Raw genomic sequence first — 18,372 nt, 5'->3', positions numbered from 1 at the left:
CATCTCTATTTTGGACTTTAATTCACTTTGCGTTGTCTAGATATTGAAGAAAATCTTAGGATAAAGGTGCTCTTACTAAGAATCTTATCTGTGTTTTCCTTCAGGCAGAGAAACATAGGGGCACACTGGAGGATACATTTTTAAAAGCTGATCTTTTATTATTGCTAGTTTATTGCTCAGTTAAAGTAATACATTGATGAGATGGCTTGATGCAGTCATTTAGTTCCTGGTGGAAAGGAATCAATACAGGGAGTGAGGTATTTAATTATTTACCAGGACAGTGCAGCTTGTTTTTTCCACTGGTCAGATTAAAAAGACACTGTTCTTTCTTCAGACCAATCCAAACAGAAAAGGATTAGCGCTTCTGTTAACTCCTCATAGGATAGATCTTCCTACAGTTCACAGGCCTACCATCAAGAAAAAGAGTACTTGTGGCACCTTAGAGACTAACCAATTTATTTGAGCATAAGCTTCATCCAATGAAGTGAGCTGTAGCTCACGAAAGCTTATGCTCAAATAAATTGGTTAGTCTCTAAGGTGCCACAAGTACTCCTTTTCTTTTTGCAAATACAGACTAACACGGCTGTTACTCTGAGGCCTACCATCCTATCTCCTTGCTGCCATTTATGCACAGACTAGTGCAGGGAGTTGGGTGCCTGGTGCAGTTAAGCTAGTACACCATCCTATAAGGATCCCTGTTGATTCACTAAACCTAACTGTTGAATTGCTGGCAACGGTTTCAGAGTTTCTTTCTTGGGGGAGCGGGCGTAGGAAGAAAAAACAAAGAAACACCCACCCTGGACTGATAACCACAACTTCCAGACAAAAAAGAACCAACCGTAATGGTCTTCTGCTGGAAGCTCATGGATCCAGTCAAGTTCTAACAAACCCTTTGTAGGTACTTCCATCTGCTTTGTATCCTCCTTTGCCCATGTTGTCTTTTTGGAAAGCAGATGGGCATTGCGCAGGCCAGGCACAATGCTAAAATGGAGAGAGCAGGTATAACGGCGGGCAGGTATTCTGCTGAAGAGAGCTGTGTTCTGAGCTCAAAACTGTGAGTCTCCTGAGTTCTGATCCCAGCAATGACACTTATGCCCTTTGTGGCCTTGGGCAAGTCACTGAAAACTCCCTGCCTCAGTTTACCCATCTGTAATGGTGATGATACTCAGAGTGTTGTGAATATTAATGAATTAATGTTTATAAGGCATTTTAAATGTGAAAAGAGTTAAGAATTATTCTAATAAAAAAGGGAAGGATAACCCTTGTAGGTGGAGGCAGGGAAACTAATTAAAATTGGAACATATACTCTCAAGTAATTAAAAGAACATACATACTGTAGGTCAGCAACATATTCTTTATTGTGCATTTCTGCTAAGTACAGACTTAAAATGGCTGTGCTTACTTTTTAAGGCAGACTGTGAAAATTTACTATATGTCCTATGAAGAGCTACGCAGAATACAAGACGTATAATACTCACTCTCATAAGCAGTTTACTACTGGGTGACCTTCTCCTGTTTATTCTAAGGGAGTCCACATACTGACTAGTTAGTACAAAGAAGATATAAAATGAAATGCAAACTATGGCTCAGGAAATAGAGGGCTATCCCCACCCTTAGCAGTTATTTGAAACATAGGCCCAGATAGTCTCCTCCTGTAACAAAGTCCACAGGAGGATTTTGGAAAATATCTGCGGGGACCCCCTTGGGGAGATTCTCTCTCCTCCCACTCACACATATACTGTTGGGGGAAGAAATTGCCCGCCCTTGGGGAGGGAAAGCTGCTGTCCTGCCCCCAAACACAATGGGTCCATGTCCACTTTTGACCCAGCATGCCAGTCCCTGCTTCTCGAATGCATGACTCCAGTGGAGCCACACTGCCAGGGACTGAGCACAAATGTCCTGCCTGAGGGCTCTTAAAAAAAGATAATATAGCCCCGGGTGGCCATATGGGACTGGAAATGGGGGATGACTTCTATGACTGGACTTGTTACTAGCCTGCCGAGCACCTCACCTCATCCCACCCCACCCCACCCCACCCCTTCGCTCTCCAGCCCTTCCCTCAATACAGTCCCGAAATCATGGAGAGCCTTTTATATTATCTAGAGAAGAGGGGCACATGGTGCCATGGAGGCAATTGAACTGCTCTCCCACACGGGGGAAGGGAGAGAGTTCCATACAGCCGGTAATTTCTTTTTATGTATCTTCAGTGTTTACAAGGGGTCTATCATAGTCTGCAAGCAGTCTACAATAATGAAGTCAGTGTCAAACTGAATATGTGAGTGGTATGATAAGTGACATAATACTGACAAACTGATGAATCTATTCATATTTTGTAAGATGTATGGTATAAGGTAAAATAACATAAGAACATTATAAAACCCTAAGTGTTAACGTACCCAGGACCGGAATTGACTGATCTCTAGGATTAAAACACAGATTAGGGTGTGCCATAGATATTCTAGGTCATAATGAACAAGTTTTGAATCTACATTTAAAAACAGAATAGACAAAGTTTTTATGCTGATGCTGAAAATCTAGGTGATAAGCTCTTACATTATACCCAAAATACCCAGTTCAGATCCAGACAGGTTGTCAGGTCAATTGAAATCTCCCCATTGTTGCTGTCATTCCTTTAGGGATTAGTAACACTAATTTCACCGCCCACTTTGTCCATGGTTGCTGGTGTAACAGAGACCCCTATCAGAGGTTTTCTATTCTTTCCTATTGCTTCTAGTTTTACTCAGTCTTTCCTCCTCATTCACTACCCATTTCTTATCCTTGCCTGTTAGTTGTTTTGGACAGATGCCATGGCTTCTCCACCTCTTCCCTTTCTCGCATTGCTGAATAAATTTACCTATCTATATTAACTATCAATTCATGGTTTTGATTATTCCCAGGTTTCAGGTCTATTAGATCATACTCTTCCATGTTTGCTAACATCTGTCTGCTGTGCTTCATGTACTGATATAAAGTTACTGAATTGCCTACCCATTCCTTGTTATTCCCTTCCTTGAGAGTACACTGAAGCACAGATTTTCAAAGGTATTTAGGCACCTAGAAGTTAGGTGCCTAAATGTCTTTGAGGATCTGGGCCCAGGTCTCTGAGATTGACTGTTCTCACAATGCATTCAGATTCAGCCTGTAGCACGTTATTACTAGCGTAGGCCTTTCTCCATACCTGCATAAAAGGAAAAGCATGTTTATCTTTGCTATGAACTGGGATTGTAACCATAGGCACAAATCCATGCTACGCAGACAAGAAATTTCAGAGTTTTGTTTCTGAATCAAGATTAGGTTCAATGAGCCAGGAGTCTTATGCTGCTTCTGTTACAAGAGAGATGGTTATTTATTTCTTTATTTACATGAATAGAGAATACATAGCAGAAACTGTTTTGTCACACAAGATTTCAGAGTCTTTAACAAAAACAGTAGTGTCCTGCTTTGCATGAAACATTATCTACTGGAGAATGAAAGTAATACATAAATCAATATAAATCTATTGAAACATCATTTATATCAAAACAAAGCATTAATGAATGATATACAGGATGCTGATAACGTTCAGTTTACAGTTCAAAAATATCAATTCAACTATACTGTTACAAACGAAACAAAAAAATGGTTCCCTTACTCCATGTAAAGCTGCTAGTATTCATTCTTTAGGCAATTAATTATTCATTACTGAGACCTTCTGAATAATGCATGTGGTTTTCAAATGTTTTCATTACTTTCTGGCTTTCTTCCCTTTTTATGATTGTGTTCCTTAATATATTCAACTGTTTCACATTCAAACGGAGTTACATTTGTTTAATACATGGTCTAGCAGATTCTGTCTACGGAGAAAACAAATCTAAGCTCTGAAAGTCAAATACTAGCACCATTTCAGACAGCAGCCCTGGGCCCAGTCCAGCATCCAGAAAGACACTAAGCATAACTGAACCCTTAGGCTTCAACAGGAATTAATGGTACTCAGCATATCAGTGGAAATGCTGAGCACCTTGATGAACTGAGACCCATATGAAATGTGCCTCACAAGAACTTGAAATAGCAAGCAAAAAAGTGATGACACTATTTCCATCTCATTTTAGATCTCGTATGAAAAGTCTTTTCTTGTCCTTGTCTGTTCTTCTTTGTGTCTCTCTTTTATTATGTCATGTAATCTGAACACTGAAGTGTTTTGGGATTTAGAGTTTTTCCTTCCTTTGATTTATTGGAATGCTTTTATATAGAAATTTACAAAAAGAAGCATCTGTTACACTACAGAATCTCCAAGTGTAAAAGTACTAAGAACAACACAAATCTAATAATTATAATATTAAATTATCTAATCTACAGATTAGTAAAAAGAACCACTGTATAAGTTTAAATAAAAAATGCCCCTTTTCCCTTCCCATCCCACCTCAGCTTCATCCCTCCAGATGAAAGAATTATTTATTATGTGCAAGACACTCCAACTGGAAACTGGCAGTTTCTCCCTCTCTCTGTGTGTTATCCCTGCCTGAGGGGAAATGATGAAGGCCTTACATTTCTAGGGTAACTTTCATAAAATATGTATACAGTAAGTTCAGTTTCACTTCCTCTCAGCAGCTTTAGTCGATCTAAAAGAATTCTGGTCTTTAATACTGGTTTTCTGTAGTCCAGAGAGGGGCCTGTGGACCCATGGGATGGAAGAGTTTTAGGTCACATCTACACTACAAATTTTGGTCAACACGAGTTAGGTTGGTGTACAGCCGCTGAAGTATATATATCACTCAGGTGTGTGCATACTCAGCTGCTTGTGTTGACAGTGTGCACTAGGAGAGTTTGTTGATGGACATAGTGAAAAAAACCTCCAGGTTGCTGGTAGTATTCACAGAGCAGCTGCAGAAGGTGGAGCAGTGCTTCTGGGCCCAAGAATCAAGCACTGACTGGTGAGATCACATCATAATTCAAGTTTGGGATGAAGAGCAATAGCTGCAGAACTTTTGAATGAAAAGGTCACATGCATGGATCTGTGTGCTGAGTTTGCCCCAGCCCTCCCTCACAGCAACACCAGAATTGACAGAGGAGAAGCAAGTGGTGGTCATGCTCTATACGCTTCCAGTGCCAGATTGCTATCGGTCGGTGGGAAATTATTTTGGAGTTGGAAAATCCACAGTGGGGGCCTGTGATTGGGTGTCCATCCTACACAAGGCTTGCATAGATAAAAGGAGCAAATACCCTTTGACAGGCTGCACTGGGAGAAGAGTCAGGGCTGATAAGTTCTAATTGATGATGAACCCTAGCTCGGCAGGGGCAAGCTGAGCTAGTATAAGACCAGGAATTAGAGGACAAGAACTCCGCAGTCATCCCTGAGAGAGGAGGAAGAGGAAGAAGTCTAGGGGGCAGGGGCACGGGCCCTACCAATAATTGGCAGGGGTACAGAGCTCCACCGGGGTCGGGGTGGGGAGAGCGAGCTCCTTCAGCCCTGGGACTGCAGTGAGGGTACAGAATGTGCCCCTCCAAAAGTGGTCACATTTTTATTCCTGCACAAACCCCTGCTAGGGGGAAAGTAAGCCCTGGGATCCTGTGTTGGACAGTTGGACTATACACTCTGGCAAGAGTCTGAGGCGCGTGAAACAGCCACAGGGAGCAGATATAGCTTTGATGGTAACCCAGAGGCGGACTGGAGCTAGCGAAGAAAGGGAGAAAACAGCCCAGAGAAACAGCAACGGGGTCTGGGATTGCATAGACTGTGGCTGGTAGTCACAGCCTGTTCCCTAGGCTGGAACCTGGCATAGAGGGTGGTCCAGGATTCCCCTACCAAGCCACTGGAGAAGAGGAATAGTCTGGGCAGTGGAATGGAAGACAGCCTGAGACAGATCGTCCAGTGGGACTTTGATACCCTGGAAGGGGAAGTCTACCAGAGGGCCAAGCCACAAAGAGAGAGCAATTGAATTCAGAGAGAGACAGGGTGAGCAACCAAAGGAGGAGGCATAGACTGGTCCAGAGCTAATCCCCAGATGTGGCCACAGAGAGGTGCCACAGTGGTGAGTAGTAAACCCTTTGACAGGGCCCTCCCTTGTCATGAAAATGTGTAAGGCTATTAATGGTCTCCTGCTAAGCAAGACTGAGTTTCAGTAGTGTGCAAGAAATACCAGTGGATTTGCACCAATGGGGTTCCCAAGTTGTGATGGGGCAATAAACAAAACACATATCCCTATTTTGGCACCAGCCCAAATTGCTACATCAACAAAAAAGATACTTTTCCATGGTTATGCATGTGCTAGTGGATCACTGGGGTTGCTTCAAAAGGTGCATGATGCTTGCACCTTTAAGAACACAGGGGCCGTTCAGAAAGCTGCATGCAGGGACATTAATTCCCAAACAGTAGATTGATTACCAATGACGATGCAGAAATGCCAAATAGTGATTCACAGCCTACCTCTTGCTCCCCTAGGTCATGAAGCCATAGATTGGCTATCTGGACAGTGCCAAGGAAAGATTCAACTTCCAGCTCAGTAGGTGCAGAATGACTGTGGAATGTGCTTCTGGTCGATTGAAGGGACACTGGTGGTATTTACTCACTAGCTTAGATCTCAGTGAGAAAAACATCCCAATGGTTATAGCTGGATGTTGTGTACTGCGTAATATATGTGAGGTAAAGAGCAAAAAGCTGCTGTTGGGGTGGAGGTACAAGGTGAAGTGGCTGTCTGCTAAATATGAGCAGTCAGACACCTGGGCTAGTAGAAGAGCCCAACATAGAGCTATGTGTTTGAAGCAGGCTTTAAAGGTTCATTTGCATTGTCTGCCACAGTAGCATTCTCTCTTGCTGGCTTGAGATAGTGTCTGTCTTGGATAATTTAAATAATGTATTTTGGGGGGGTTTTGCCTGCTGGTGTCTGTTGTGTTGTGCCTTCTGCAAATGATAAATACTGCTGGGCCTGGGGCTTTGCTTGCTGCTATGAATTGTGTGGACCTTGCTGTAAGTTTATAAATATGGCTGGGTGTTTTCCTGACACTGAATACTGTGGTGCATGGTGTGTGTTTATAGATACCGGGGTGATGGGGCGGGGGATTGTTTTATGACTACTGCTGTGCATTCTGTAATATCTGTTGTGACCTAATAAAGATACTTTGATTTTCCAAAAATACCGCTTTGAGGGCAAAAATTTGGTATAAAAAATCAAAGTACAAACACATACAATGTTATACAAACTTCTAACATAACAGGATGAAACTTTTGAAATCCCTATTGAAAAAAGAAGTAAACATTTATGTCCATTTGTGTTAACAAAAAGGTGGTTTAGTATAGTCCATTGTGGCTACACATACACCAATCTGGTTTTCACAGGTCAGCTAATGTGACACTTTGGTTTTCCTTGTCCACTGGCATGGAGTGGTAGGGGTAAAGATTCATTCCATAATACCACGTAGTATGGCAATGGCTGTAGGGAGCAGCGACCATGGAGTTCTCCAAGTAGCGCAAAGGACAAGCTTTGGACATGTTTTGGACAAAAGTTTTAAGATTCTACTGTATGACATCGCTGAGACATGCTCCAAGTTTAGAAAAGCAAGCACAGACCAGTTCCTCAGAGATAAAAGGCAAACTGACATGTCAGCCAGGTGTCAACAAAGTCAAATGGATTATCACCTCGTTAAGCAGCTATTCTTTGGCAGGAAGAAAGGTGTGAGTAAGAAATGTACATCTTGTCAGACAGATTTGCTGTCACCTGAACCCCAGCTGGAGATGATTCTCAACAAGGGGGAAAAGATATAAAAATGAGGAACAGAGACCCCAAATTTCCTCTCTTCCCTCATTTCTACTCACAGCATCAACTACATTTGAAAGACTAAGGAAGGCTCATTGAACTGGGGTAATGGTCCTGGCTGAAAGAATCCAGCCAGATTGCGGTAAGCATATGGTGAGAGAAACCTTTTGCTTTAAATTCATTTAGCTTGTTAAGTGAGATATTAGTTTGTGTTTTACCTTTTTTTTCTTTGTAACCAATTCTGACATTTATGCCGCATTACTTCTAATCTCTCAAAATCTATCTTTCCATAAAATACCAGGTTTACAATGGTGCCAGTGACACCATGGCACCTGGCCCGCTCCACTTGAGGCCCCAGGCCCCACCAGTTTTTCTCTTCCCCCAGTCCCTGCCCCCCGCCCACTGGTTGCCCGTTGGCTCGCTGGCTGGCTGAGGGCTCCCTTCCGCCCCCGGCTGGATCCCAGTGCAGCTCCAGCTCCTGGTGGTTTCTGCTGCCTGCCACTTGGGGGGGGGGGGCGGCACCTGCCTCTGACCTCAGAGCCAGGCTGCCTGGGACCAGTGGAGAAGCTGGGCCAGTCTCAGCCAGTGCTAGGGGTGGGGGGGGCTTGGCTGGGCCCCTCTAGGTAGGGTAGGGTGACCATACTTCCTTACGGGATGGCCAGGGGCTCACCTGAGCCCCCCTTACCCTCCCGCCCACAGGGCTCGCCAGAGCCACTGCACCTAGGGCTGACTCCCTGCAGCTCCATGCCCTGTGCTGCCTGCAGCTGGGGCTGAGAGTTGGAGCTCTGAGCCAGGCACTGGGGCTGACCCCTCCTGCTCCCAAGCTCTGCGAGCTGCTGTCGGGACTGGAGCTGACCCCTGCTCCCCAAGCTCCATGTGCTGCAGCCACGGGCTGTGGCTGACACTACCCCTCCCCAACTGAGTTCTGTGTGCTGCAGCCAGGGGCTGACTCCCCCAGCTCTGTGCCCTGTGCTGCCCATAGCAAGAAAACTGCAAGAAAACCAAATTCTCTCTCTTACCACTATCGTGAGGACATGGAATATGGGAATTAATGTAGAACTGCCCTTTGCTAAACACCACTTGCTCCCCTATGTGCTCTACCATGGAAACTTGTGTTCATATGATTTGCACAGAGTACACAGACTGCTGGTTGGTCATGACAGTTGATCACATGTTGACCAGTTTGCAAAAAGCAACCACCATTGACATCTATACATCATGAGCTTGTAATGAATGTATGCCATGGGTAGTTTGGTTCTGTACGACAAAAGTTTTGTATGGAGGACCAGCTACATAAGGATATTTTGCCCTCCTGTAGGGGATCACAAAACATTTTACAAATATTCATTTTTAACTGAACATCACAAAAATCTTTGTTGGGGAGATGACCGTTATCCTCACCTTACAGGTGCATACACTGAGTTTGAGTGACTTGCCCAAGATCACAAAGCAAGTCAGTGTTTACTTTTGGGGTGAACACCTGACTCAACTAATGTCAATGGAGTTTTGTCATTAACATCAACAAGGCCAGGATTTCAACCCAGGACTCCAACTCCACCATATTGTCTGATAAACACCCCTACTTCCCCTCAGATAAAATATTTATATTTAGAAGTACATTAAGAGGGATGTACTATAGGTAGATGAAGGTATATTTATAATTATGATTATAAAACCAGCACTTACTTACCTATACTATTAAAAAATATATTACACCTAAAAGAAATTTAAGATCTTTTCATTATTCCTTTCATTTTTTAATCATTTACTTTTTGCATTTTTCAGCTTGGAGAATAAAATGAAGCGATTCATTTTCATGTCATGTACATTTAATTACAAGTCATTTGCACTTTCATGTTAACGAGTCCTATTCCAATGCTATAGTGCATGTGTTACAAACACAGAGGATAGTATTTATTCTTAAAAACATCTACTGGAATTTTAAACAATTGAAACATTTCTCTTTGTTTGATAAAAGCTTATTTTAAATCACTTATTTTTGTGCCGCAAATTTGACCTTAGTGTCCCTCTAATTCAATTTGAAACCTTTTATTTTAGAATGTTATATTGATCCAGCAACAAACTATTAATACTTTGATCTATTTCATTAGTAGTCAAAAGCAGGCTTCAATAAATGTTCATTTTTGGATATGTTAGTGAGGTATTGCTTTAAAGGAATGTTGTCAAAGTCAACAGGCCCCAAATGTGATCTCTCCCCTTTCAAACGATAAAAAAGTAGCATTACCGTAGTCTTAAAATCCATTTTCCACTATGGAAGAGGTCATCAGCCTGTACAAGACAGGCTACAAATATCTTAAAACATGAATGTTTGTTTGAACTGCAACCAAACAAATCTTCTTCCCAGGAACCTGAATTCCTAACACATGGTGCTCCCCAGGGTCTCTTGTTGTTGATTTTGGTTTTTGTGGGGGGAAGGGAGGACTGTGTTGTTAACCCTAACAGCATAGAAGGTGTAGTATACAACAACAAACAGATTACAACATAGTTACAAAAGAACATAGCTAAAGAAGGTTGCGGGAGGGAGTTTATTGTAGGGACGTAATAAGCATCTCAAGGAAGAGAGTAAAAATACCAGGAGAGTCTTTGCAGCACATAAAGAAGGAACCCAAAAGAAATTTAGAGCTTACAACATTATACTGCACAGAACAGAAGACTAAATAGCCTGGTGATGTGGTCAAAGAGAGAATGAACCAACAAGCATCTCTATCCTATGGGACAGGGAGAGCAAGTGCAGCTAAAACAGAAAACCTCCTGTCTTCCCCAGCAGCTTTCCTTCTATGCATCAGCTTGGAAAGAAGAACACAATCCTTACCTCCAAGCCAGGACAAATGAGAAAGGGCCTCCTCCCACATAATAGCCTGGAGAGGAACCATAGAGACCACATGCACCTGTCCACCTCCCCCTAGAAAGCTCTCTTTCCTGCTCTTGCTCCCAGTCCCCCTGAAGTAAGTGGCTAAACTCCAGCTGATTTTAATGAAAATATGAATGAACCACCAAGAGAAGAAAAGAGCCTTGCCCTTCCCATCAGCTAGTAAGAATAAGGAGAAAGAGAGGAAAACCTTTCATTTTCTGGCGGGGGAGCTAGTCTAGGAGAACATGCTGGAATGGGAAAATGAGTGCCAGAAATTGCTACTGTTTCCTTGAGCACTTATTGTAATTTAACGTCCGTCCAACCTATGAGCTGGCTAATCATCATCAGCACGCGACAGACGCGGTGATATATAGATGAAACAAGAAATAAACTAGAAAGTCAAGTTAAAATTTAAACTCCAAGGAGATAGGAAGCAAGGGCTGAAGAGAGGGGATCGGGTTTTGCCAAATGGACAGGGACAAACATCAGCAGAGAAAAGAGATCATAATGTTTCTAATACGTTAAAACAACAGCATACAAAAAAATGAAATTGAAACAAAAGGAGTATGATCTAATACTTTAAGTGGGGTTTTGGAAGCCAGACTTGCTTTGTAATCCTAGGGAAAGCATTTTAACCTCTCTGTATCTCAGTTTTCATATCCGTGAACTGGGAATAACACTATTACTTACCCCAAATGTCTGTGTAGTTTAACGAACATCTGTAAGGGGCTTTGAGACTTTCAGATGACAAATGCAAAGTAATTGTGTTTCTAAAATGTAAGTGTCCTTTTAAAGTGCTGCCTTACTCGGTCCTAGTTCCAAGATGATGCAGCAAAGGCTCGTACCAGTCTCCAAACCTGCTGCCAGCTCTCATGGAGGATACCGGATATCTATGCTGTTTTTTTCTCTAAAGAGGGGTGGTAGGAGGGAAATTGCTACGTTATTTATTCGGCAGTCGCCACCTTTATTTAATACCATACGGCATCTTTAACGTGTATCGGCTCCCTCCACCCCACGATTCCTTTTCAGCCTACAGCCGACACAAGGAAGATACATGACGTACCCAGCCGTGCTTTGAAGGGAGTCTGGATAGGGTAGTTTGTTGCCTCATCACCTGATGCTGTGGGCGGGCGCTATGGAGAATTTGTAAGAACTACAAACCCCACCAAGCAGTGCGACTGGTGGTCTGGCTGGTGCAAGCTCTGTTACTTTTTGCATGCTTGGAAAGCAGGCTACTAGTAGTAGAGGGTTTGGGCGTGTGGTGGTTTGCAGTTGTGAGCTAAATGGTTTTCCCCGGGACAATGTATTAATGCAGAGATCTTTTTTGCTTTTATTTTAATTTTTTCTCCAACGCTAAGCTATTGCAATGGTGGGATTTATTGATAATCTGGTGGCACTGCAAGATCAATTGTGCCTTGCAATTAAGTTCCAAGAATCTGGATGTGGGGGAGACTGCAGAGAACTGAGCATGCACTTGTAACTGTGCCTGTCCACCGGAATCTCTTGTCGTTGCACCTTTTATTTGTCTGTGTAGATTTTTAATATTTCCAATTTGTAAAAATAATATATTATTATTTGGAAGCGACTACCCGCCAGGAGCATGCATCGGTTTGCAGTGCTTGCCAAGCAAACTGCGGCAAGCCCGGGCTGTAAAGGGCCACCCTGCAGGAATGGAAGGAGAGACGTGGCTTTGCGGTGTATTGCCTCGCTGGTGAAGGGAAAACAGCACCAGCAGCGCTTTACGCAGCGCACTTGTCCGGGGAGAGAAGGACTGGTGCGTTGGAACAGCGCTGCCAAGGCCTCTGCGGTGAAAATCAACGAGAAGACGAGCCGGGAGAAAATCCTGACGCTGGAGTCCATGAACCCCCAGGTGAAAGCGGTGGAGTACGCCGTGAGGGGCCCCATTGTCCTGAAAGCTGGCGAGATCGAGAAGGAGCTGCGGAAGGTGAGGCGCGGCGGGGGTGAGCGCTCGCGCTGGTTCCCAGACCACTTCCCTCCAGTCCTGGGTGTCCGGCAGAGGGCGATGGGCCAGGTGTTGCTCTCTTTCTGCCGGGGGCCGTGCTGGGCCAGCCCCTGGCCCCTCCTCCGATGCCGCGGCTCCTGATTGGGGCTGGGGGAACCCTGGAGGGAAGGCACGTTCCTGCACGTTGATAACCAGCGGCAGAATTAGCAAAAGAAAACGTGGTAAATACCAGACACAGCCTTTGAAGATCTCAGCGCTTTCTGAAGCCCCCTACTTCCCCCACGCTTGCGTCTCCTAACGTTTTAGGAAATGGCTTTGTAACCACTTCTAGATAAGGCATTGACAGGGTGAAAATGCGGTGTGGTGAAGTTCTATCTAAATGGACGGGCAGGTTAAAAATTAATACTTAAAACAATTTTCTTACCTTTGTTAGACTCTTACATTAGAACTTAACTCATTTTCGCCCCTTACCACGTTTTGTTTGAAGTTGAGTCAGGGTGCTGCTGAAGCATGTTTTTGTTATCACCCATTTTTGTTAATGGATTTTGTGGGAAATGTCTTGTCATTTTATGTAACTTCACAATACCTAGAGTAATATAGCCCTCATCCTGACTGGTGACAGGGATGCTAGGGCAGAAGAAATAAATAATATCAGTACTCCCCCCCCTCCCCCCCAAATACTCAGTTAACTGTCCTTGTTCTTTTAAAATCTTAATCTAATGTAGTGTAGCACTATATGTACGAGAAGCGTTGTTAATAGTTACAAAACTAGCCAGGCCTCTTTGGAGGTGGAAGAGGAAAAAGACAATAAACAAATGCTCTCTCCAGTAACATTTGTTACTGTCTCTAGCATCATTGAACAGGTCATCCGACATATACACTGTGAAAGTAGTATTTACTTTTCTTTTTCTGCCTTGGCCCTCTAACTCTCTTTGGTGTAATCCAGTGCCCCTTTGTGTTTACTCAAAAAGGTGAGTGATCAGTTTTCCCTATACAGTGGATGCATTTAAAATATTCACTCTGATTTTAGAGCTACTATATGTTTAAGTGGTGTTCCCAATTTTAAATATTGGGAATATCTCTGAAACATGTATTATCACTAGAACTGAAAAGATCTTAACCACATCCACTGTACCCATTGTAGTTTTGAATACTTCAGGTCCCTGCTACTCCCTTTTTTTTTTCAAGCTGAAGTCATTAAGGCTATGTCTACACTACAGCTTATGTCAACATAATTTGTCACTGTGGGGTGTGAGTAAACCAACTCCGTGAGTAACATAAGTTACACCAACATAAGTGTTGATGTGGACAGCACTGTGTTGGTGGGAGAGTTTCAGCTACTGCTGCTCACGAGGGTTGAACTAGTTAAGCCAACCAGAGAGCTCTCTCCTGTGGGCTTAGAACAGTGGTTCCCAAACTGGGGGTTTTCAGGGAGGGAAAAATTCCCTAATGGCGGACAGAGCTGTCCCTAGGGACCCTGGGCAGCACAGGGTCAGCAGCCTGGAGCCCCTGGACTTCCAAGAGCTAAGCAGATCAAAGCAAGCATATCTCTCACACTGAGGAGATTTGAAATTCAAGACTCCTTATCAGAAATGGAAAGGGAGGTGGATATTTTTTGCTGTTTTTAAAATTAAATAGGCAGCTAGTATTGTTTTTTAAAATTATTTTGAAGAACAAGTTAAGCTTTGTTGTAATGTGCATTCTTTGCCTGGACTGCTCAAGACCTGAATGCTTGTGTAGGAGGAACTCTTTATGAGTTGGCTTCTTAAATACCACCATGCTGTTTCACATCTGATACTCCTTGATGAAACATAGGAGCCTTGTCTGATAACAGGCTTATTCAAAGTGATACAAAGCTATGAAAGTGAGAGATCTTGGAAGAGTGTTGCCATTTTCATTATGTAATAAAAATACTGTAATGATAAATAATAATTAATAATAAATAGTGTGTAATAAGCATGTCATAAAAACAAATTTTATGTTTCCAAGATCACTGCTTTTATAATTTATACTGAGGTAAAGGAGAAAATCCCTGGAAATATTCATTTTTAGGAGGGGGGGGGTCACGAGACTTGACATATGAGTGAAAGGGGTTCACAGGTTATTAAAGTTTGGGAACCACTGGCTTAGAGCGACTTCATTGGAGAGCTTACAGCAGCGCAGCTTCACCAAGGTAACCTCTCTAGTGTAGCCGTAGCCTTAGACTCACATTTTCTAAAATGGTCAGTGAGGTTGTGTGGCTCCATATTTATGTATTTTATTTATTCATTCATTCATTCATTTATTTTAAATGTGCCCAATGTGAGACCTTGGGCCTGTTTTTTGGAATGTTGAGAACCTACATTTGGGAGTTGTGGATCTTTAGCTTGTCTGAAGACTGGGCCTAGAGTGTCCCAAGTTAGGTACCAAAATCAGTCATTGCTTCTGAAAATATTGGCCTTGACACCTTGGCCTCAGATTCCTCATCTGTAGAATCCCTACTGATGTTAAAAAAACATTTTAGTGATTTAGGCATGGTTATTACTAGCAGTGTTTGATCAGGAAAGCTGTGGTGTAATGAGGACAGACTTTTATAATCTATAATATATATATAATTCCAAACCTGAGGAAAAGTTATGAGTAGCTCGAAAGCTTATCCTTTCCTTGAGCAGAACTTGGTCTAATAAAAGATATTACCTCTGGTTTTGGTTTATGGAGGATCTTAGTGAGGGGCCTTGTGAAGACTGACTGGCAAATGTGTGTAGAAGAATACTGTAGAAGGGCAAAATACAACAAATAATCACAGGTTTTGCCTCTCCACATTATGTGGTTCTCTTTTGTGGTTGTTGAGATGATGGATGATTTGGATTCAGAGAGGTTGAGTTTTGCACAAATGATTTTCTGTGTGTAATTCAGTAACGCTAAAAAGAAACTTTTCAAAAGCCCCTTTAAATGTAGGTTTCAGAGTAGCAGCTGTGTTAGTCTGTATTCGCAAAAAGAAAAGGAGTACTTGTGGCACCGTAGAGACTAACCAATTTATTTGAGCATAAGCTTTCGTGAGCTACAGCTCACTTCATCGGATGCATAAAAGTGGAAAATGCAGTGAGGATGTTTTTATACATACAGACCATGAAAAAATGGTTTTTTTTTTAACTCCAAAAGGTTTTCTCCCCCCACCCCACTCCCTTTTTCAGTCAAGTCCTGGAGAGAGCTCTAGGGGAGGTCCTAAAACTATGGTCTTTTTTATTTGTTTGTTTGTTTTTAATTTCACACCTAAAGTGAAGGGATGATTTCTCTGCCTCTTATGCAGTTTGCTCCCTCTGTGCTATCCCTCCCATGCATTACATTCCAAAACATTTCTTGGGGATTGGCCTCTAAAACTCGCTTGCAGGATTCTCACCATCACTCTGTCATACAATGGAACTCTGTGCGATCTCTGGTTTTAGGAACAAAATATAAACACTTCCAGCATATTCGGTGAGTGTATGTTTCTTTTGCTAATTAGTGTTGTCCCCTACCTTGATTATGGTTGGAAAAAGCCTTTTTATGTAACCGGGAAAACAAATGAATATATTTTCCCAGTTCTTCCATCCTTCTCTTTGTAAGCATATGCATCCATGATACACAAACTACCTGAGAGCTCCTTGTTAACATAAGAAAAAGTCACTGCTAATGGTTTTTATAAAATGTAATTTTCACCTGTTTGGTTTCTGCTTATGTGGCAGATTTTTCCATGTAAAAAACCAAGTTTTTTTCTTTCTCAAAACAGCACAATGGAATATTATCAATGAGCATCTGTATTTAGGTCCACATGACTATGCATCGGCTGAAGACAGATAAAGCAAACATAGTTTACTGAGCCAACTAGTGCCTAGTGGGAAGGGGAAGGAGCAGGATATGTGAAAAAGCTGAGTAAGTGTATCTGCAAAGAACATTGTGATGCACCTAAATATGCAAAAGCAGCTGCAGTCAACACTTTCCTCTCTTGCTGTTGTGCTCAAGTTGGTCACTTCTTTCCTTGAATCCTTAACAGCATTCTGAGAGGCACAATTATGCACTTTTAACATCTATTTCTTAAACAAACCCCCAGCTAGTAGAATGCTGTTCTGTACAAGCAGTGGGTGGCTTTTTATGAACAGAATGATAAAATCCAAGTACCATAATTTATAGTTGAAATATCTTATGTCATCAGATGCCTACTCTAAGACTATATTTGGCTGTAGTGTCTTCAGTATGTGATTGGATGACTCTCAGTTCTGTTTCCTTTTCACAAAAAACACTGTGTGTGCTCTGGCCTTTTGCAAGTTTAGGGACATGGCTGAGAAGGAGCTTGGCTGATCCTCACTGCAGACAAAAGTGACGCTGATGGGTGGGGAGAAGAAGCTTGGAGGATGTGGCAGATGGAGTGTCTTCCCCTTCTCTCTGTGTTGAGAAGGGATGCCAACCCCTTGTCAGTGAGGTTCATACCCCCCAGGCACCTCCATATTAATGACAGGTTTCAGAGTAGCAGCCGTGGCACCTTAGAGACTAACAAATTTATTTGAGCATAAGCTTTCGTGAGCTACAGCTCACTTCATCGGATGCATGCTGTGGAAAATACAGTGGGGATATTTTAAATACACAGAGAATATGAAATACACCACACACACTGTAATGAGAGTGATCAGGTAAGGTGAGCTATTACCAGCAGGAGAGAGAAAAGAAGACTTTTGTAGTGATAATCAAGGTGGGCCATTTCCAGCAGTTGACAAGAACGTCTGAGGAACGGTGGGGGGGAATAAACATGGGGAAATAGTTTTACTTTGTGTAATGAAACATCCATTCCCAGTCGTTATTCAAGCCTAAGTTAATTGTATCCAATTTGCAAATTAATTCCAATTCAGCAGTCTCTCCTTGGAGTCTGTTTTTAAAGTTTTTTTTATTGAAGAATTGCAACTTTTAGGTCTGTAATCGAGTGACCAAAGAGATTGAAGTGTTCTCCGACTGGTTTTTGAATATTATAATTCCTGATGTCTGATTTGTGTCCATTTATTCTTTTACATAGAGACCGTCCGGTTTGGCCAATGTACATGGCAGAGGGGCGTTGCTGGCACATGCTGGCATATATCACATTAGTAGATGTGCAGGTGAACGAGCCTCTGATAGTGTGGCTGATGTGATTAGGCCCTATGATGATGTCCGCTGAATAGATATGTGGCACAGTTGGCAACGGGCTTTGTTGCAAGGATAGGTTCCTGGGTTAGTGATTTTTTTGTGTGGTTGCTGGTGAGTATTTGCTTCAGGTTGGGGGGCTGTCTGTAAGCAAGGACTGGCCTGTCTCCCAAGATCTGTGAGAGTGATGGGTCGTCCTTCAGGATAGGTTGTAGATCCTTGATGATGCGTTGGAGAGGTTTTAGTTGGGGGCTGAAAGTGATGGCTAGTGGCGTTCTGTTATTTTCTTTGTTGGGCCTGTCCTGTAGTCAGTAACTTCTGGGTACTCTTCTGGCTCTGTCAATCAGTCCTATTAATGACTGCTCCTCATTCTTAGGAAATGCATGTGTTCAAAGTTGGCTTTTCCCCCTCCCCATCTTCTTTTGCATAAGAGGTTGAAACTCTCTGTCTAATATAAACTGTGCCATAGTTATTAAGAAGTGACCAACAGTCTCATTAATTTTTTTCAGTCCAATTACATTTCATATTGGCATGTCAAGCTGAACACATTACCAAAGTATTAAATAAAAAGCCTCTCCCTCAGGCAGTCTGTCCTGGATAGGTGTCCACTGCGTTTTGGGAGATTTAGCCTGGTGTCTTCATCATTTTATTGTACTTTTCTGACATGGTGGCCAGTA

General features: G+C 42.6%; 2 protein-coding genes across 7 annotated transcripts in view; one reads left to right on the top strand and one right to left on the bottom strand.

The window, feature by feature from the left end:
- C12H16orf87 (chromosome 12 C16orf87 homolog) overlaps positions 1-11,649 on the bottom strand; it is a 30,732-nt gene extending 19,083 nt beyond the window's left edge. Inside the window, exon 1 of the mRNA XM_043526061.1 lies at positions 11,293-11,649. The gene's annotated coding sequence lies outside the window, so the exon portion shown is untranslated. The remainder of the gene's footprint in view (positions 1-11,292) is intronic.
- Positions 7,797-18,372, top strand: part of GPT2 (glutamic--pyruvic transaminase 2) — a 51,228-nt gene continuing 40,652 nt past the window's right edge. Inside the window, exons 1-2 of one of the 6 annotated variants that reach the window (XM_043526049.1) lie at positions 7,797-7,883; positions 12,185-12,547. In XM_043526049.1, coding sequence (XP_043381984.1) covers positions 7,839-7,883; positions 12,185-12,547 — 408 coding nt within the window. In that variant the 5' untranslated portion in view covers positions 7,797-7,838. Of the gene's footprint in view, positions 7,884-11,685; positions 11,749-12,184; positions 12,548-12,701; positions 12,787-13,511; positions 13,537-16,313; positions 16,457-18,372 lie in introns of those variants that run through there. The other 5 variants (XR_006285124.1, XM_007059646.4, XM_037877754.2 and 2 more) reach the window with 5 other exon arrangements.

The sequence above is a fragment of the Chelonia mydas genome, chromosome 12, assembly GCF_015237465.2.
Source record: "Chelonia mydas isolate rCheMyd1 chromosome 12, rCheMyd1.pri.v2, whole genome shotgun sequence".
In the NCBI taxonomy this organism is placed as follows: Eukaryota; Metazoa; Chordata; order Testudines; family Cheloniidae; genus Chelonia; species Chelonia mydas.
Note: the sequence above shows the minus strand (reverse complement) of the source record. Positions and strands in the feature narration are given on the sequence as shown.